We start from the raw sequence: 21,122 nt of genomic DNA, 5'->3' as shown, positions 1-21,122 counted from the left end.
GTTTATAATTTAAATTCTAGAATTTGTTCTGTATTAAAATCTTCCCAACTTCCTTTTATTGTCCTTCCCTTGGCTGTACAGCTTTAGGAACTTTATTCGTCCAATCAGATTTCATTCCCTATGTTGCTATGGTAATCTAATCTGCCCAGGGCCTTCAGAATCAGCATTGATGTTTGATTATTTTGAGATATGAGCCATCACTTTTTTATTTTTTATGCAGAAGCTAATTAGATTTGGACTACACTTGAGTGATTTTGCCTCATTTGACAGTAAAGGGCAAATAGGGAACATTGGATTTTTTTTTTATAAATGATAATCCCGTAAAACACAGCAAAGAGATTATGTTAATGCAGTAGAGTTAGTGTTTTGCAAGCGCGTTCATAATAGGTCAGCGTTTATTTCTGTCTGAGCCCCCTCCTCCATTTCCATCCTCCACGTTCGCTTGGCGTCATAGAACCGCCACGGGGGAGGTCAAGGAGGGGGCGAAGGATGAGAGAACAAAAGCCACCTGAACGGCTCTCACGTCCGTTTTGATTCCTGTAATTAGGCACATTTGCACCATCGTTCACTTCTCATTCTAATCTCCGCGCTACCTATTGAGTCGAAGCCCTCGGGTTACGGAAGATTGTTTCTGCTGCGATGCTCTGGTGATGCTAACGAGTGAGATCAAAAATAATTCCATCAGAGTTGAGTTGAGGAAAAAAAAAAAAAAAAAAAGCAAATCTACTCAACATTTCAATTAAAATTGTTAATTTTTAGGATGAACTAACAAAAGTAACATGCTAACTACCGAGCTAACAATGTAACGTGTTAGCTTAGCCTGTGTTTGCGGACGTGTAAAGCATTCAACAAAAAAACCAAAGCATCCCTTCAGTCCCATTTTTTGCGTCCATGTCGTCTGTCGTCTCCAGGTGGCTCGTTTCCAGATCCTCGCCATTTTGTGAAAGTGAGTCCCGAGGCGTAATGCTTCACTTCAAAGGCGGCGACGTAATTCACTCAGCAGGCCCACTTCGAAAAAGCCGCCGTTCCATTGAGGACATTCGCGCTTCGCCTCGGCAACACGCCAAAGTGAGGTGAACGTCAATACGTCGCGCTAGCAGTATGTTACCATGGTGACAGACGAACTTATTTACCTCAACGAGTCCCAACATCTGCGCCATGGGAATGACCCCCTCAAATTTCAAAAGGATTTTTTTCTGTGGCTAGCTTGCAACGCGATCAAAGCTGCGTTTCTGACACCCCGAGAAATTAGCCGGATTCATCTTCATTTGCAGCCTGTCGTTAGCTCTCTCCCGAGGCCTTCCGACCACCGTTGGACGCTTAAAAAACGGATCTCGATATAACCGCCCGTCTCTTCTTGCTGCTTCCGACACTACATCTTACTTAGCATCTGTCCTGTCCCACGGGTACGTCTTTCTTCGCCGTGGCAGGTGACAAATTGCCAAACAAGTGGCGCTACCCACGCGTGAGAGTGTTCACAAACACCTCGTGCGAAAATTTTGACACTCCTCAAAAGTAGACACCACCAGACTGACGAATCCGTCAATAAAGCCATTAGTGCCGAGCGGGAGTGAAATGACCTAGCCTCGTTTATGCAAATTAGATCAGCCAAGTTTCATTTTTGATCAAAAAGAGAAATTTGATATTTTGCCCTATCCGTATGTGTTGCATAAAAACTGCCACAACACGCCGCTCTGTTGCAGCCATGATTCAGCCGTGTTTGCGTCAATGGCTGACTCACACCTAAATGCTTGTTATGTTTCGAGGGTGTCACGACCAGAGAGGGAAAGTACATCTTCAAATAGAATTAGTTGTCAGCTTTACACCAAAAAAAAACCAAACATTTTTCTAAAGCTACAGAAAACAAAGGCTGGACCATAATCAGTGAGTATTAATAGGTGTAATTAACGCATGTGAGATGTGACAATTGTGCTTCACCTTCAAAATAAAACATTAGCATCATACTGGAGTAAAATCACCAATTTTTAATAAATTTAATAAATTTATATTGTATTGTTTTTAAAGACAGTCCCTTGTTTTTGCTTTGACTTGCAGGTTTAGCTTAATGCTAACAAACAATGTAAATCAGCATAGACAGGCTAACAAATAGCATCTGTGTATTACCGTAAGTAGTTCTGAATGTTCAAATAATAAGAGAGGAAGTATAAGTTATTATGATTTTTCTTTATAAAAGAAAATGTTTCTATATATACTTTTTTTTTTTGCTATTAAACTATCAAATTTGAAACCACCACAAAATCTTCCTTTCCTTGTTTTCCAAGCTGATCTCTAACCAAAACGCTCACCTCTGTTTCACTTTTTATTTTCCCTCTGTCCCCTGCCGGGTGATCAAGTTTGTCCGGTTTCCTCACTAACTCACTTTTTTTTTTTTTTCCTTTACAGTATCACTGGCCACACCCCCGTCTGCCATGCCACTTCCTGCTTCACATTCACCTTGGCCTGTCTCAGGTGAGCGTCATCGCAGGTTGGAGAATTCCCCCGAAGAGCAGCAGCACTGCTGGGGTAAAGTTTCCCCACCGATTCGGGCGGACGGGGACAAAGTCCCTCCTTCTGTCCCATTCTTCTGCGGTTTAGGGTTACGACATTCTACCTGTCCAGGTGAACTGCACTCTTCATGAAGTCATGTAAGTATTTTTTTTTTTCCCTCCACCAACTCAACAAGTGTTACTATTCAAGACAAATTGATTGAAGTTGTTCCAAATACTTTCTGATTCTGCTTTGCTTTATTCATTGTGCATATTTGCGACACAATGCTGTGATTGATCACTTTAAGGTTCTTGAAAGGTTCACCCAAAACAGTCATTCCTTTACATTCCGTACCTGAATAGACAGGCAGGCTGTGCTTGCTTTGAAATCCTCCCTGAAGCCCTTTTGTATAATTTTAAAAGCTCTAAATTTGGAGACAGGCGTTTAAAAAAAAAAAAATGCTGCATCTTCATTTTCATGTTGAGGCAAGTCTGGTTTACTGTGTTTTGGAATTAAACAGACTGAGGGCGTTTGGTAAAAAAAAAAAAAAAAAAAAAAAAAAAAATCTACCTTCCCTGGAATTTTCTATGATTCAACAACGTGCCTGAACAAAAAAGCGACTTGTTTGCCTGATGTTAATTTGTTGCTTGGGGTAAATGTTTAGTTTCATGCCCAAGCAGAGCTGCTCGCTCATCCGTCAAACACGTTGCCAAGTTAGCAGAAAAAAACCCCACTTTCAACGGAATTTGGTTTTGCTTTGTATTTCGAAGGCGTTTCCACATTGATGCTAGCTGCTTACGGCACCTCGTTAGCATCATTTTTTCCGCGTTCTTATCTGCTTACTGTGTTTACGTACATCTGCGCATCATTTCACATCACCCTGGAAAATTTCTGAGCACCATAAATACCAACGACTTCTCCAGAACAATGGAAAATTGTACCTCTTAACCACCAAGTACTCCTCGCCGCTGCTATTTTAGCATAGTGAAGTGTGGCTTAATTGCTCTCCACTTTGGTTAACAGTCGAAAAATGGAAATCAGCTGACACGGCATAAAACGATGAACCACCTCAGATCTGTTAACCTAAGAAAAACATGTGGTTGCTTTTTCTCACTTGAGCAGAATACTTGAATGATCTGGGCTGAAATGATTATCCAGACACACAACGAAAGTGGGCAACAACAAAACATAAACGTGTACGCTCCTAAACAAAATGAAACATGAGCCTGTCACGCCAAGAGCCTTTCCATCGTTTTTGTTATCAACAAAACAAAACAAAGGTGTGATTACTTAGAGGGCCGAGTTATTGATTAAACGTCGGGAGTTCAAGTTGAACAACCGGTGGGTGGGTGCGCTTTGTGAAGGCATGCGTGTCACCATGTGCATGTTTCTTTTTTTTTTTTTTTTAAATAAAATATTTCTTGTTGTGTGTCATCCATTCCACGGCGACGATTAAACTAAAAATATCTTGATCTGCAGGGCTTAAAGCTTTTTAGGTTCAATCTGGTCGGGATCCCGTTTGCACATTTGGCAGCAATTGAATCCAAACATGGAAAATCCTATTTGGCCTTTTTAAGCGTCATCAAATTAAAGCTGTAATTTTGACAGTTTATACATTTCCTGTTGTCTGTCGAATGTGTAATGATGACAATGTGGCGCTACAAGTTACAAACAAGTCCCGAAACCGAATGGCATCCCGTTGTCAAAACCCCATCGAGGTGCCCGTTGCCAAGGTGACGTTTGTCTGACTGAGCCATCTGCTCGTCGCCTGTTTTCTGTATGACGTAAGTCTGAGTAGCAACACAACAGAGGGAATTAGCATGCTAGCTGCGTACATGTTATGAGAAATTTCTGGATGTAAATCCGTTATTATTGATTATTTTATTTTGGGTTATTGGTGTTCACGCTTGGTCCACTTTGGTCAACCACTCAACATTTCATCTTTGATTGCTATATTTTTTTTCTAGCTAACGCCGATGCGTCCCACTTCTGTCCGCCTCATCGGATCTAAACGGAACTTCAGCCTTGACTCACAATGGCGGAGGCCTCGGCGCCGCCTCTCGACTTCCCCGTTTGCCAAACGTGCCTGCAGCCGCTGGACCGAGAGTCAGACTCGCCGTGCGGACACACCTACTGTCAGGCGTGTCTCGCCAGCTACTCGTTGGAGAGCAACCTTTGCCCGACGTGCCGCGAGCCCCTTTCGCGGAACTCCAAGGAAGGTAGTCTGCGGATGAACAGAACGCTGGACGACATGGCTGCGACTCAAGTCCAGAACCCTGGTGACCTGGAGGACCACATGAACAACAGGTTGCAAAATAAGCAAGCTGGCAAGATATGAATCTGGCTTCTAATTCTTTGACTCCGAAACATTTTCAGTGGGCAGCCCGAACCTACCAGGGTGACGGATGACGAGCCACTTCCCCTCGTTTCCTTGCTGGATTCAGGCCGTCAGTCGCCGCGAGAAGACCTGTGCTCCTCATGCGGCCACAGCCACCAGCTAGAGGAGAACCACGAGTACATTTACAAAGAAGAGGTGGACAATGACCTGATGTGCCACATCTGCCTGCAGCCGCTCATCCGGCCGTTGGACACCCCATGCGGGCACACCTACTGTCAGGAGTGCCTCACCAGCTTCCTGCTGGAGAGCGACTTCTGTCCGGTCTGCCGCGCACCGCTCATGCTGCAGAGCTGCAGGAGGCCCAGCCTGCTGGTCCACAAGCTGCTGGACAAGCTGACTGTGGTTTGCCCCTTCAAGGATCACTGCACTCAAGTCCTGGCACGATGTGACTTGGAGGACCACATCAAAAGCAGGTAAGGAGGATGAGACTATCACAAGGCTTTTGGAGCAAACATCTAGGGCTCATACATACAAAAAAAAATGTCCTGCCTTTTCAGCATACTTTTTTTTTTTTACTTTACTCAAAATTACCAAATTCTGGCTTCTGTGCCCAAAAGGGAAAACGTTCATCCAAACCAACACAGCCCCCTGTGTTTATCCAACATTAAGAGCACTGTGTTTTGATTTCCTCTCGGTCGGCCCGTGTTTTCATTAACGCTCATTAGCGCTAGGCTAGCCCGAAGGCCTCTGACATGATTAGTGCATCTCAGCAAGATTAGCGCACACGAGCGGCAGAGCCACAGAGGCTCAGACACCGTTTGTTGAAAAAGAAAAAAAAAATCTTTTGGTCTTTGTGATTGTTGTTGTTTCTTCCCCTAGGTGGCTCATTTGCATGAAATGGGACCACTTTTTCAAAAGAAGCTCTAAATTTAGAAACAGGGCAAAAAGTTGCGTTGTAATTCGGGATCTTTGGTTATTTAAACAAAAGCCCGATGTACCTTGAAACGTTTTTGAGAAAGTTTTGGCTACTTTGAGCGTGGCAATCAGCTAGCGAGTGACAAGCATGGGGTTAGCGCTAGCAGCTAATGCTAGCATGTTTATCTTCTCCTGTCACATTGTCATGTAGTGGGGGCGACACATTCTCACGGTAACTCGGAATAGGAAGCAATTATAAACCGTTCCTGCGTACGACACCCCCCGCCACACTTCCCACAGTGGGGAGGGGCTGGCAACACGGTCAGGGAGCAATCTGGCAGCGATTCAAATGTTGTCATGGTTGAGACCGCCGTGCCGTGCCGCGCCATCTGGTCACATTGCTGCTTTCACGCTTGTTGAATCCTGCTTGGTATCAGAGTGTTGATGAATAGTTATTCAAGGCACAAACACATGCAAAATGGACGCCGTCGGTTCTCGCCGCCGGCATTGACGGTTGATCGTGTCGGGACTTGCTTGGAATTCGGGTTCATTTCGTTTGGCTGCGAGTTGGCAGAGGTGCGCACAGCACCAGAGTCAAGAATCAAGATTCAAGTCAAACACTTAATTAGAGAATCATGTCGTTTCAATCCAAAGAAACAGCTCGGTCAAAGTCAATCAGTGAGCGAATAGAACGCCAAATGATGTGTTCGTGAACTGTGATGATTCAATTCAAATCTTATTCACTCAAAGTGATCGTAATATAGCAAGACGGCGGGATGATTATTGCGGCAAAGTAATAATCGCCCGCCGTGGGTGGGAAATTAACGAGGAAATTTCAGACGTGAAACGTTTTGGAGCGTTAATGTAGAAACCTATTAAATGACTCCTCCAGGGACCTCGTCGCTTTCCGCACGCAAAGCGCGTCCCGTTCGCAATTTCCATTTCGCCGCGTATACCCTGCGGACTCTTCAAATAGGGCAGGAAAACGTCACGTAACCAAAGCACGTCCACGCGGCCTCGTTTATTTACGCAGCTTGAGATGGAGCCCGTGTGATATTTCAGATCATTAAAAACAAAATCAGCCAGTGTGTTAGCTGACAAAATTCAATTGCTTTAAGTTTGGCAATTAAAATGGCAACTTTAGTAGCAAACTGGCCTCCATTTTCTTTTCATTAAAATGGAGTTCCATTGCACTATTTTGCTTTACTGGTAAGAAGTCGGTTTTTTTTGTGTTAACGCCGCACAGCAGCTTTGTGTTTGACTCCCGCAGGCTCTTTAGCACATCTACTTGATAAAGTAGGCAGGTTCATTCCAACCGTCACACCAATCCGTTGCACAGCGAGTGGTCCATCGATGAGAAGGATCGTGGGGGGGGGTGATTTTCTCGTCCCCCCCGCTTTCTCTCCTCCCCTTCGTAGGCCAATGCAGAGGTTGTGCACGTGTGTGCGTCGGACTCGGTGGATGTGTGAGAGGGAAGAGCCAATGGAAGCGACGTAGCAGGTAGCCCCCCCCCTCCTCCTGTCTCAATTTGGTCCGCTCCATCTCACCACCAGCACCCTCCCTCCTCCTCATTGGTTTCTGCTGCAGTATAAGTCACAGCCTGCGCTCTTGTCTCCAACACACACACGGGGATGGAGACAAACACACACGAGCACAAATCCTCTTACAACTGGCCGCTGCCCAGAGCAGATTAAACGTGGGAGGGGAGGGGGGGGGGCTGCACATCTCCGATTGTAGTCCCAATGTGCCACCTTTTTTCTTCTTCCCGCACTTTGTCTTCTTCCTCCTGTAACCATAGCGGGACCTTCTTCTTTTTCATCTTCTTCTTCTTCCTCCAGCGTCCTCTGGCCGGCTTGAGGCAGAGGAGCAACCTGTCCGGGCTCTGTGGGACGGCAAGGATTCATTCCGGAGAGATACGGGAGATGCTGTGGGGGTTAGCTCGGGGGTGGGGGTCGAGTGTAAAGTAGTGAAGGTGGAAGAGGAAGACGAGGAGGGGGGTGGGCAGGAGGGTGGTTGCGCTGGGGGGTGGTGGGGAGTAGTAGAAGAAAACCAAGAGGGAGCCAGAAGAGCGCGGCGAGGAGCCAGCAGAGCAGGGAAGGGAAGGGAAGGAGGTGACCATGAAGGCTCTGTTGCTGCTGGTTCTGCCTTGGCTCAGCCCGGCCAACTACACTGACAATTTGGGCAACCTGCACATCCTCTATTCCGAGCTGTGAGTACAAAACCCCTCACGCCGTCAAACCATAACATCAACAACACCCCACCTGACCTGCCCCCCCTCCCACCCCTCCCATTCCACACCACTCATCCATGATTGTGTGGAAACAATGTGTTTAGCCTCAAATATCCTCCTGGCCATACGTGACGACAAGCAGGGGGGGCGCATATCGTAGACGTCTGCAGCTAGCGCATTGTGCTCTCCAGGACTCTTTGGATGCTGCGGAGAAACACAAAACTGCCACCGAGCCAACCTTGATGTTGCGCTTTTAATCAACACGGCAGCTTGACGAGTTTGGATAACAAAATGCACGTTTGGGTTCCACGCTGATAGAGTGGATAAGATGTCTGGAGATTTGGGCTTTGAAACTTGGCTCTCTGTTTTTGCATGCGTTTCTCTCCGTACTCCTCCTTAAAAAAAGCTTCATTAAGGACGCCATCCATTAAATGTGACTATGAATGTTTGTTGACTGTAAATGGGTCCCGCGAATGGCTGGAGAAAAGTCCAAGCTGGACCCAGATTCTCACCCAATCAGCCAAGATGGGCTCCTGAATACTGATCATGGTCCAGCTCACCTGTGACCCGAATGACGACACACAATATTTAAAAAAATTGAGGATTTATTACAGGGGTGTCAAATTTATTTTTGTCGCGGGCTGCATTGTAGTCATATATCAACCCAAATAAATATTACTTCTCATATACAGTATAGAATACACAACAAACTGATAAATAACTAGTTTTGAAATCGTAGACTCGTAAAAACTGCTCAAATAAAAAAAAAGATGAATGTAATAAAAATTTCTCGCAACAGCTCTATTTTTTTTTTTTTTTAAATTTGCCTTCGCCGGCCAAATATAATTACACTGCAGGACAAAATTTGCCCACGGGCCAGCGTTTGACACCCCTGATTTATTACCAAAATTGCTTTTGCTGACAAATCACCTCCAAATTATTTCACCGAATATTAGCAAACTCCTATTAAGATCTTTTTTTATGCCCTTGAATGGAAGTCCGGCTGTGTACCCCGCCTGTTTCCGAAGAAGTCCACTCAGTCGACCGTCGGATGACATTAGACGAGAGGGTAGAAGGTCACGTCCTGTCCTTTTTTTCTCCTCCATCTGCCCGCACATACGCCCGCTTGGCTTCTAATAGTGCCCACTTACTGTATGTGGGTCAGTTGGAGCGCGGCGAGCTTAGGGGCAAATCGTCACAGTCGACGAGGGGAAGCGTCCGCCTCTCGTGACAGCCGCCATCGCTCCATTATGACGGACAAACTCGGACGTCGTGTTTTTCCGGTTGGCCGGAGAGCGTAGTCGCGTTCCATTTTTCTTCGTCTTTCGAGCTGACAGCAATCGTTACGCTCCGTTAAATAGTTTGTGGATTAGCGCCATCTACAGGGCTGTGGTTTAATGTAAGTAAACCCCCCCCCCCCAAAAAAAAAAAAAAAATCTAAGTGACTTTTCTCTCCCAACGTCTTCTCCACCCTTCATGCCGCATCTGCATGGTGTTTGATCACGCTTCAGCCTGGACGCACCCTAACGGGATTAGCAACCCGGAAGGCACGCGCTAGCTACATCCCAACTGTACGAGTCACTGATTTCACGGCAGAAGTTCCGAGTCAAAGGCTCTGAGCACCTCATGACTCAATCGCTCAACTAATTAGACTTTTCATCCGGGCCCCCGTCTCGTTCTATCCAGACGTATGGACGGCTAAGGCCTTATGTAATCCGTCACCTCAGCTATCCTCAAGTTTGAATCTCATGCAGTTGAGTGGATCGATTCCAGCTCTCATAAATGAATCAAAGAATCAAAGTTAATGTCGCTCGCTGACGTAAAACAGACGTCAGGGCATCTGAATCATGCATGCTGCGTTCACTTATTCATGCGGTGAAGTGAGCGACGGGTCAGACGAGGAGTGACGTCGTTTGTACCCTCGTTATGTCACCTCGGTTTAAGCCATCGTTTTGTTTCCGACGCCCTGGCGAGTGGGAAAGGAGAGCCGGGCTCGTCAATAAACTTCTCCGTATTTCCTCCGAAATATCAGCTCCCGAATCATTCGTGGGCTTTTTATCACCCAGATGGCTTAAGAAGGTTAAATCTGTTGACCCTCCCTCCCCCCCTCCCCGCCTGCAAATGTCGGCCTTTCCTCATCGCTCCTTTTTGGCTCGTCTGCAACAGCGTAAATGACAAGCGGCGGCCGGCGTTAATCCCTCACGCGAGTCAGCGCCGAGGCTTCGGGGTCAGGGTTGGCCGCCTGGCAGCACGAGGGGGGGTCACTGAGTCACGTGAGGTAAAGATGGAGCCCGAAGTATGGGCCTGAGAGGATTACAACAGTTCAAGTCGGGGAAATTGGCCACGGTTGAGATGGATAAAATCATCGTGATAAAAGAGTACAGTGGATGCTGACAAACGAGTGGATCGGTTCACATAGCGGACTGAGATTCGTGCCATCACCAGGCTTCCAGTGCGATCAGGAGGCCAGCTCCTCTCGTGATTGGACATATTGATTGGGCGGGAAAGCCATGACTCAGTTGACCCAGCGCGCCAAATCTACTCTTGCAAAGAAAAATAGACAGCAGACACTTTGTATTTGGGTCGTGCTGCATCCCGTGCAGCAGATGGGACCGACATGCGGATCCAATCGACACGCCTCCTTCTGATAAACACCTCTCTAATTCGCCATTAACGGGATTACGCCGCCGTTATCGCTCCCGAGAGCCGTTCCGGCGCAACGTTGAACATCTGCTGCATTGCCGAGTCGAAAAAACTAACCTAGGACGAAATTTGGGTTTCAAAAATAGATTTTTCTGCACAGTACTGCGCCATTTTTCTATCTGCATTGGAGTTCCTGTTGGCGGTTTCTCCCATGCAAATTCCTTCTCATTGTTTTTCGCACATTCTTCCGTGAGAAATAGCCGCAGGCGTCCTCGGGGCTGGCAGAGACACCGCAGATGTTTTCCCCGCCTTTATTTTATTTTATTTATCCCCCCCCACTCAGCTTTTTACGTGTCAGGTGTCGTTGATGTATTTTCCCAGCGCTTGGGAAAATTGGCTGTCAGAGTCTTAAATTGGCAACGACGTCCGTTGATTTTTTACGATCGATGAATTCGAGACGGGGGAAGCGGCGGAGTGCTCTTAGAGGATTTGCGTGTCGATTTGTTGTCGACGGGCGGCAGACAAAAGACGCAAAGATTTTAAGGTGATGACGTGTGGATAGATAATGTGAAGCGTATTCGCTAGAGAGAACCAACAAGCACGATGGCCTCGTGTCAGAAATATTGGGACAACATTGGCTGAAGCTTCAAGCAAATAATTCCAATATTTTTCCGATACCAGGACGAGAACAAGTCGCTGATACCGATACCAAGCACCGATACCGATGATACAGTTTCCTTAAAATGGCATTAAATTAATGGTAATTGGCTCTCCATCTTCTCTTATTTTATATTTGACTTCTTTCTACAATGATAAACAGTTACGCCATTTTCTCCTTTTTAAATTTTACATCTGTAATGGTGGACAGATGAGGGATTTTCTCGTCTTTAAATAACCTTCCAGGCATTCCTGCGGGTTGCGAGAATGCGACTCTTTTGACCCGCCGTCATCTTGACAGCTGCCGTGGTGGTTAGTGTGTGTGTGGGGGGGGGTGTTAATTTGCGACATGGTGTCGGTCGTCAGCCAGGGAGCGGAGAGCGAGAGTATATGGGTTAAAACGGATAATCCATTCGCGCCCCAAAGAGGATTGCAGAATCTCGCAGGCTTTGATGACTTGTGAGCCGGGTGTTTATTTCCCAGCGCAAAAATATGGCAGTTCATGTCACATCCAGGCACGCCCCAGAGCATTGTGGGTAATTGGGACTGCACTTGGAGACCGGGCGCCGGATATCTTTCGCGCCTCATCCCGTCCTACATCTGAGGAATGATGCAAGGACGAGGCCGGCCGAGGATACGGCGCCGCTAATAACAAGCATCCGCTGAGCCGCCTTGGGGGGGACGAACAATGTTTGTCGCGCAGATGTTTTGCGATGTTTATTTTAGTGCGGCATAACAGAGGGAAAATTAAAATATCTCAAAGTGACTGGCAATCTTCGCCGGGATCCATCCTGCCGCGGCAGACACCATTCAGTCAGTCATGCTTTTCTCGCTAAAATATATATATAAACAAAATGGAGACATCAATATGACTGCTTGAAAGACCCCGTCCCCTTAAGATACAAAACAAAGTTATTAATAAACACATTTTCACTTCAAACAAGCACCAACTGTGCTGTGAAACTGATTTTCCTTGTGAAGTGACACTAAATATATTCTCTTTGCCTGTTCAAGACATATTATGCAAATTTCTTCACACCAGTTTAGCTCATTCCGCGAGCTTTGAAATGAATAGAATTCCGAAAAGACTTTTTTGTTTTTGCCTTTTTTTTTGATGAGTAGGAAAAATGTTTTGTAAGAAAATAAAAGAATGGAAGTATATAAATGTAAAACTAGTGTATTTTTCCATAAATAGTATTTATAGACTATATTCATGAATTAAGACAGTGGTGGAGCTAATGGGGGTGCCGTGAGGGCACTGGCCTCCCCTAAATTTGAAATATGCTTGGACCTCCAGGTGCCAAGGAAGATTTATGGTTGCCATTTTTTTTTCTGGGATTTTCTTTCCAAAATTTCCACCCATGGGGGACTTAATGAATCTTCATCAGCATTTTTTGAAGATTCGTTTTGCTTTACGGACACCCTGAGATATCCATTGCTCCCCCAGGAAAAAAAAATCCTCGCTCCGCCAGTGACAGAAACACCTCTGCTAAAGACGTTTCCCTGCTGCTTGTGTCCTACGGCCCATCGAGACTGCACTGGCACCCCCCCCACTTTCTCTGAAGTGGATTGACACATTGCTCTATTCAACCACTTTAGCAGGTTAACTTCCATGTTGCCGCAGCGACATGCTTGATGGCATTCAATTTACTAACTGAACGAGCAGGAATAACTCTCGGAAGCAGGCCCCGGCAGTGTTACGTAAGAGTGCGGCGGCTCGATGCGATCGATGGCGACTCGGGAAAGGGGGGGGGTCTTTGTGTAAAGCTACTTCCACCTTGTGATCTGTAACTGAAAGTAAAAGATGTCAGTGATATGTAGAGGCAAAGGATCATTTTTTTCCTGAGTGAAATTTGGACACAGTCAGGTCAGCCAGTTCTCTGCAGGCCTTCGCTTTGTCTTGATTTTTTATTATTTTTTTACCCCCCTTTCTTGGGCCCAGAGAATGGATTTTTCTTCTCCGAGGTTGGGTTTGATCCAGCTCATTACGACCCAGTTAATGTCCACGCTGATGGCTCCGCAGAGACGAGTGGAGGGAGGCGAGGCGGAGCTATTTTCTGTCTCAGATGAAAAGTAGATGGAGGGGGAAAATGGATTTACTGGCATTGTGCTACCTGGCTTTGAAAAATATGTTTACACCGTCGTATTTGTCTTGGTAGTATTTGGGACCCCTAAACTACATAACAAGAAATCTGCTCTTTGTTTTTTTACTGTGATTGTGTTGCACTGAAGCTAATAGTTTTTTTTCATACATATTTGTCCTTTAAGTTAGTTAAAAGTAGAGTGGTTACGTAATGATCGTCGAATTTAATTACGTTTTTTTTAAATTGTGTCATTGATGACGTCGTAGCTACAGATGTCACTTCCTGTTTCGGTCTTTCTGGTTTGATCGCAAGGCAAATCATAAAGAGTGGACTTTGGCGAAATGTGTGGTTTATTGGGACATTTGGAAATTGTTCGTTTTTGTAACAATTGTCGGCTATTGTTGAAAAAAAAAGGACTCAATGACGCCCACTGCTGGCAACCGGATTCAATTACCTTTAATGGTAAGAATGTGTACCATTTTGCGTGGATAAGGTGAATTTCGGCATCTTAATTATGTACAGATTATTTTCTATTATTTTATTAGTTTTTACCAGCTCAATCTTGTCTTCATTGACTCGCGTTAAACTTTTGGAAAATACTGCACGAGAACATGCAGTGACCTTTTCAATTCCCCCTCGCGAATTTATTGACTTTTACCCAGAACAACTTCTTGGACACATTATTCATAACAAAAGATTGATGAAAATATCACCCACGCATAATTTGTCCGACATATCGTCTGACACGCCCCCCCCCTCTTTTTCGATTTAGGTGTAAAGGCGCCTCTCACTATGGACTCTCGGCGGACAGGAAGCGGCGCTCTCAAGAGGGCGAGTGCACCGACAGCACGTCGGAACTCACCATCGCCACGTTGCCCGGCGACGGCCCGGCATCCGCCGCCGTGGCCCTGCTGTCAGACGAGGCGGGTCTGGTCAACCCGGCCTTCGACGCCAGCATGGAAGAACACAGCCAGTCGGGCAGCACCGGCAGCCTGGCGGCCCGCTGCAGCAGCAAGAAGAGTGAGTGTGAGTCTTGACAAAGTCTTTCATTTCGATTTCAAGGTCCTTTTAGCCATTTCCAGGGGTCTACGATCTTGGTTACAAGCGATCAACTTCGATAAATCACTATTTTGCCCAATAAGCACATGACGTCGTCAAAGAGAATAAAAATCAAAGTTTAAATATAGCTAGTGCTAGCATGCGTTTGAAGTGACAACATTTCCCACCTGAACGCCGTCAAAAGTCCCCACCCATAACTTGAGCGTTCAGTCACGGGGGACTCCAAATGACGTCGAGCAGCACTTTTCCGTGCGCGTCACCAGCGCTGAGCAAGCTGTCACGGCCAGCAGCCACCGCAGCTTTTAAAGAATAATGCGGCTGTCAGGAGCCATCGCATCTCCTCCACTCCGTCCGTGCAGGGCGGCTAGGGAGCGGTGAGTGATGTGGGGGGCGGGGAGGTTAGGCTTTTTTTTCTTTTTAAAGTTTTTCTTCAACTTTTGAAAAATTATACGGAGCCAAATAATGTGACCAGAATGAAGTCACAAAAAGTGTGCCCTAAAAGTTCCAAGACCTACGTCATATTTGAAGCCCAAACATCTCAGAGTTGGGTAACCATCAACATGGGGATGGGGATGTTATCGTTACAAATCGAGTCGGCTAATTACAAATGTGTATTTTTGGAACCTCCACAATGTATCCTCCAAGGGTTTAAAATCTATTTCAGGATTTGTGGTTAACCAATCAGGTGCAAACATCTGACAGACATGTCTGGGCATGTTGTCTCCTGGTGTCTATAAAGTCCCACACTCAGCCTCACTTTTCAAACTGCCTTTTCCAGTGCGGAGTCGTTCTTTCCGGAGGCTCAACCGGGCGTTCAGCGTCCTGCGGAGGACCAAGAGCGGCACTGCCGTCAACCATGAGACCGTGGAAGAACGGGACAATGCCAGGAATTCCAACGTGCCACCAGGAGGTACGACATAACGAGGAGTAGCTTTTGGAATCTTTTTTCTTGTTATTTAATCCCATTCCTCAGGCCTTGTTGGATTTTATTACATTTTGAGATTTTGTGTGGCCACTTTGGGTCACTTATGGAGATTGCCAGAAATATTTGTTTACATTCTTTTACTGACTGTACAAGTTTTTTTTGTATGAAATACTTGTACATATAATATATACAAACAGGGTTGAAGTTGTTTAGTGCCACTCTTACTTGTTAGCTGTCAAAACTAAACATAAAGCAAACAACAACAACAAAAAAAAACATAATCAGAAATGCCACTAACGGTGGAGCAACACATGTAGACACACAATCTAACCAGACTCACATGCATATTATTATTAAAATCAAATTAAACGTGTCTTTTGGAAACTGAGAATCTCCCATGACATTGTACGGACAAAATTTCCTAAATGTGCTGAAACATTTATATTAGGACAGCTAATATGTTTTTTAAAACAGCCAGTCGAGGTGACCACAACTGGCCAGTTAAGAGCCCAGAGGGAGAACTGCCTCATGTGCACTTTACGATTCCCCGAAGTGTATTTGTGACGCTCCCCCAGCTGAAACAAGGACGGTGACACGGCTCCGAGCCCAAGCAGATGTTCCTTTTAATAATTCAGCTGCACGTTGCGTAAGAGTTGGTCGCGGGAGGCGAAATCAGGACGTGGGGGAGAGCGTTCGCCCGAGGCGCTTTCGGACAGCCGCGGGATCTGGCGCAGAAACGTCTTCCTTTGTCACTTACTTTGACGGAATGTCCCCGGGGAGGAAGCCACGTGCTACCTGCTGGACCCATTAGCCTTTGCTGATAATTAACTTGAAATGGGACATGTGTATCACTGACTTTGTAGACAGAGCGACACGGTGGACAAGTGGTCAGAACGTCTGCCTCGTGGCCGATATAGTACCGTGCGCTAACCATCTTGAAGCAATACGCTCTCCAAATATTGACTCTGGAAACGGCAAAAGCGTAACACGACCGAGGGGGAACGGACAACACGCCGCGGAGGGACCAGAAGACATTTTTCATCTCTAAACAATAACTAAAAGCAGGGATGCATCATTTCGGTGGTCGAGGGCTCGTGGCGGCGGGCCAAAATCCACTCCTGTCACGCCGAGTTGTCTCAATTGGATAAAACTAACAATTCATTTTTTGGGAGGCAGTGAAGCCCAGTTGTTTTAGTTTTTAGGAATGTCCAAAATCAAGCAAATGACATCACTCGCAGAGGCTGAGCTGCACTGTTTTTGTTAACGCAATATGTTCCTTGTGGGAACCCAGGATGAAAGATTTGAAAAAGTTGAATGATGATGATGAATACGTTTCGAAATTGCAGCGCTGCACGCACAGCGAAATGAAGGATGTCTTTTTTTTTTTTCTTCCCAATCAGTGCTTGGAAAAGGCTCCATTTTGCAACAACAACAACACTGGCGTGTAACAGCGACGGAGATTTGTAGTTGGAGCTCGCTCCCAAGCACATTGCGTACAGATGTAGGTGACTAATTGCACAAACATCAAGCGAGGACAACAGGCCAAGCGCCTTTTTGCTTTTTCTTGGCTCGTAGCGTTTTGTTTGAGTAACCTGAGGGAGTCGAGACAGCTGCTCCGCCATCTTCTCAAACTTCTCTCCTGTTTAACTTGGCTTTTTATTTCTTTTCAAAGTACAGCTGCACTCAAACTTTTCTTCTTCTTCCCCTCAGTGTTGGCTCTGCCTCAGCTCCACCACTTGATCCCCGACGGGGAAGTGACCAGTATCAAAATCACGCGGGCGGATCCGACCGAGCCGCTCGCCATCAGCATCGTCGGCGGCAACGAGACGCCGCTGGTGCGCATCCTCATTCAAGATATCTACAGGGAGGGGGTCATCGCCCGAGATGGCCGACTGCTCCCCGGGGACATGATCCTCAAGGTATCACCGTTATTTTAATAAACGAAGGATTCGTTGAAAATAACGACAGTCATACGTTTGATGATTTTATCAGGTGAACGGCATCGACATTAGCAACGTGTCCCACTGCTACGCCGTGGCCACCCTCAAGCAGCCGTGCCAGCTCCTGCGCCTCACCATTCTCCGGGAACAGCACCACCGCTACCGCCAGCCGCACACGGGCGGCATCGCCGGGGGCCACCCGTCGCACGGGCCGCCACATCAGCACCCCTTCCGAGACGACAACGTTCACGTGGTGTTGAGCAAAAGCGCGCCTGACGAGCAGCTGGGCATCAAGCTGGTGCGGCGGCCCGAGGAGCCCGGCCTCTACATCTTTGACCTGCTGGATGGCGGCCTGGCGGCGCGCGACGGACAGCTGTGGGTCGGAGACCGCGTGCTGGCCATCAATGGACACGATTTGCGTTACGGAGCTCCGGAACATGCTGCTCTGCTCATACAGGTTGGTGAAGAGAACATGAATTGGTAGGTGCTGCTGTTTTGGTTAGCAATGTGTTTAAAATCGGGTTAAAAAATTAATTAGACCTACTATTAATTACTTTTTGGATGGGGAAAAAAAAGGAAGGTGTTTATTTGCTCAACTGGGAATTGAACAACGGCAGTATTGTTCGAACGGTTCTGTTTACAAGCATTATGAAAGGCCTCTGCCAGTTGTCGTTTCTTGCCAAATGGCGGTTAATTGCCGTTAAGTTGTTCAGGGTCTTCGGGCCTGAAGTTCTGATTGACTGGCACGACCGGGTACTCCCTATTGGTCTTCCCGAGCTGGCACTTTCTGACAGATTAACAGCCAGCGGGCCTGAAATTAAATCAGGCCAATTAAGGCAATAATGGGCTCGGGTCTGGCTTATTAAGGAACCGAGCGCTGCGCTGCAGAGACTAGGGCGACTCTCGGAGGAGGTAACGAGACAGAAACAGTCGGTTAGTCGTCAGGCAAAAGTGTGAATAAGTGCGTGGGAGGTCACCAGATGGCAAATGCAAATTAGGGTAGAGTCGATCAAAAAATATATCTGGAAGGATGAAAATAATAAGGGTTTTCATCATAACCTTTTAGCTTAATGCTAACGTGTAATGCAAACCCTCATAGATGAGCTAACGGAAATTAGCCTGGATGAAGTATTCCACCGAAGCATCATTACAAAGCTTACGTGCTTTCGCCAGGCGAGCGAGGAAGGCGTCCACTTCGTCGTGTCCCGCCAGGTCTGCTTGCCCACGCCCGACATCCTCCAAGAAGCTCCTTGGGCCCTGGACGGCCCCCCGCCGTATTCCCCGGTGGACATTGAGCAGACACTGCTGGTCAGCTCCCACTCAAATACAATATCCAAACGTGAACGTGGACTTGATGGATTGTGAATCTCGTAGGACCAGAAGCCCGCCTGCTACGAGAAGACGGTGACGCTGAGCAAGGAGCCGTACGACTCGCTGGGCATGGCCGTCGCCGGTGGCATGTCGAGCCGCGGGTGGGACCTGCCCATCTACGTCACCAACGTGGACCCCGACGGAGTTGTCGGCCAGGAGGGTTCCATACGCAAAGGTAACATGAGGCTCCACCATTTTGTGAGCCGTACCGTCAGTCTGCAATGAACATAATAATTAAAAAAAAAAAAACATTCAATGTTGTGCTCTGTCTGGCATAATTTAATTGCAGCAGGCACTGCTGGCGGATTTGTGCCGTGTACCGATTGGCGAACACGCGTTTAATTAGGAAAGTTAATCGTGCGGCGGCGGCGGTTCAGCGCTCTGCAAATTATCTCCAACCCAAGAAAGCGTTAGCATTAGCGTAGCACTAGGAAGGAATGGAACTGGCCAAGGAATCACTGTAAAACACGGGCGAGGGAGATTTTGCTGACTCGGCTCTCTTTAAGCATGTCATTGAGCCTGTGTGTGAATCTCTCTTTATGGAATGATGACATTTGCTTTTTCACCCTCCTTTTCTCTTCTTTTTTTAAAAATATTTTTTGGGTGGAAGGAAATCCTAATAATTATCATCTCATGATTAACTCCATTCGTCCAACCATTGCTTTACAAATGCATGACATGATTAAGCCAAGCCGAAAGCTACTTTTTCTTGCATTTTAAATTAAACGCGTCAATCTCACCCACAATTTAACAGCAGGCTGAATAAATATTCATGATGGTATTTGCATATGCTCGCACAGCAATTGTCCTTTGGCTGGCGGCTCGAAAGCACCTTTTGCTCTTTTCAAACGCGCAGGTGGCGCTCGTGTTATAGTTATTTAATATTTCATAGAGCTCGGCCTTCCCCTCGTCTCACCCCCCCGCAGGCGACATCTTGCTCAACGTGAACGGCGTGGACCTGACGGGGGTGACGCGGAGCGAAGCCGTGGCCAATCTGAAGAACACCTCCTCGCCCGTGGTGCTCAAAGTCCTGGAGATGCGACCCCCCGACGAGGGTCTGCCAGAGGGCGAGCTGCCGCCCTGCCTGGCGTCCTCGCCCGACAGCAGCTCCAAGAGCCCGCTGCCCAACAACGACTACTCCCCGCTGTGGGTGTCGTGGCTGCAGCTGCCCAGGTTTGTCATTGCAGAAGTTGTTTGAAACACCACTTTGTAATAAAAGTCAAAAAACGGCCATTCTACGGAGGATAAAGAATGTATGACTATGAGTACTTACTACATTTATTGCTAAACATTTGTTTTCACGGCTCAAATGGATAAAACAGCATAAATGCTAATTAGCATTAAGCTAGCAGGCCTTACATGTACCCCATCGACCCACACCTCAAATTAAAGGCAACAACAAAGACTCTCCGACTCCGATGTTATTATGCCAATACGTCGACATGTGATGACACAATGACCCCAAAAATGTCCATTCAAAGACTGCGTCCCGCCCTCGGCTTTATCCCGCAGGCACTTGTACAGCTGCAAGGACATCGTGCTGCGACGGAGCATGTCGGGCAGCCTGGGGTTCAGCATTGTGGGGGGCCACGAGGAAGTCAACTGCAACCAGTACTTTTTTATACGCTCTATCGTCAAGGGCACACCAGCCTACAACGACGGCGGGATAAGGTAAGACCGGCGTCGGGGTTTTCGCCGTCCGATTATTTACCCACGTGTCCGTTTGTAGGTGCGGCGACATCTTGCTGGAGGTGAACGGGAAGAGTACGTGGGGCATGACCCACATGGCGTTGGTACGTCTCCTCAAGGAACTTCGGGGAAGGATCACGTTGACCATCGTGTCGTGGCCGGGAAGCCTGATGTGAACGGACGTTTGAGACTGGACTTTTTTTTGTCTCTGAGAACGAGGACACGGAACGCTTGAGGTTCTACTGTAAATGTCAGGTGTGTATAAAAAAAAAAAAAATACAGAATGAAGCACTTGTACTACATCCGTTGATCACGTTGCCAAGTAGTCGTCTGTGTCGTTTGACTCGTTTATTTCAGATTCAAAGAAAAAAAAAAAGTGATGCTATTTAAATACCATGATTAGGTGACTTTGTGGAGGCCTTACTCATTTTTCTTACTTTGAAGAGATTTCAGAAAAATGACTCGGTTGCTGCGTATCCGTCGGAGGCCGTCCGCCGTGGTTGTTTGTGTTCCGCTTCGGCCCGTGTCGTATAACTGATATCGGTACACTCGGTTCAATGGTCAATAAAAAGACATTGAGAAAAACACAACGTGGGCACATCCGCTCACTTGAGTCGATTCCTTTCTCTTCTGACACCACCTCGCCGGGAAACGTTTTCTAGGTAAAGGATGTTCTTTTCCTCCCTCTGCTTTCCATCCTGTCTCTCATCCCATCCGACTGTCTCTTGAGTTTAACAAGCGGCCGTTCCCCCCCTGTCAAATGCTAAATATGGCCCACCACCGC

The 21,122-nt window shown here is 46.8% G+C and overlaps 2 protein-coding genes across 4 annotated transcripts in view; one reads left to right on the top strand and one right to left on the bottom strand.

The window, feature by feature from the left end:
• pdgfra (platelet-derived growth factor receptor, alpha polypeptide) overlaps positions 1-21,122 on the bottom strand; it is an 89,403-nt gene that overhangs the window by 36,062 nt on the left and 32,219 nt on the right. The window lies entirely within an intron of this gene.
• Positions 2,435-20,928, top strand: lnx1 (ligand of numb-protein X 1). 3 transcript variants are annotated; one of them, XM_049732099.1, is made up of 12 exons: positions 2,435-2,645; positions 4,455-4,794; positions 4,864-5,298; positions 14,127-14,374; positions 15,192-15,323; positions 17,049-17,257; positions 17,331-17,735; positions 18,452-18,586; positions 18,653-18,824; positions 19,576-19,822; positions 20,162-20,320; positions 20,379-20,928. In XM_049732099.1, exons 2-12 carry the CDS (start codon positions 4,523-4,525, stop codon positions 20,512-20,514), a joined length of 2,550 nt encoding a protein of 849 aa, XP_049588056.1. In that variant the 5' UTR covers positions 2,435-2,645; positions 4,455-4,522; the 3' UTR covers positions 20,515-20,928. The 3 variants fall into 3 exon arrangements, with proteins under 3 accessions (XP_049588056.1, XP_049588055.1, XP_049588057.1); XM_049732098.1 differs by having other exon boundaries at positions 14,127-14,380; XM_049732100.2 differs by lacking the exons at positions 2,435-2,645; positions 4,455-4,794; positions 4,864-5,298 and adding an exon at positions 7,756-7,949 and having other exon boundaries at positions 14,127-14,380.

The sequence above is a fragment of the Syngnathus scovelli genome, chromosome 10 (genome assembly GCF_024217435.2).
Source record: "Syngnathus scovelli strain Florida chromosome 10, RoL_Ssco_1.2, whole genome shotgun sequence".
In the NCBI taxonomy this organism is placed as follows: domain Eukaryota; kingdom Metazoa; phylum Chordata; class Actinopteri; order Syngnathiformes; family Syngnathidae; genus Syngnathus; species Syngnathus scovelli.
Note: the sequence above shows the minus strand (reverse complement) of the source record. Positions and strands in the feature narration are given on the sequence as shown.

Coding starts and splice junctions, on each gene's coding strand:
- lnx1 (XM_049732098.1), top strand. CDS start 4,523: ATGGCGGAGGCCTCGGCGCCGCCTCTCGACTTCCCCGTTTGCCAAACG. Junction 4,795..4,863: donor GAGGACCACATGAACAACAG/GTTGCAAAATAA, acceptor AAACATTTTCAG/TGGGCAGCCCGAACCTACCA. Junction 17,258..17,330: donor CCGGGGACATGATCCTCAAG/GTATCACCGTTA, acceptor TGATTTTATCAG/GTGAACGGCATCGACATTAG.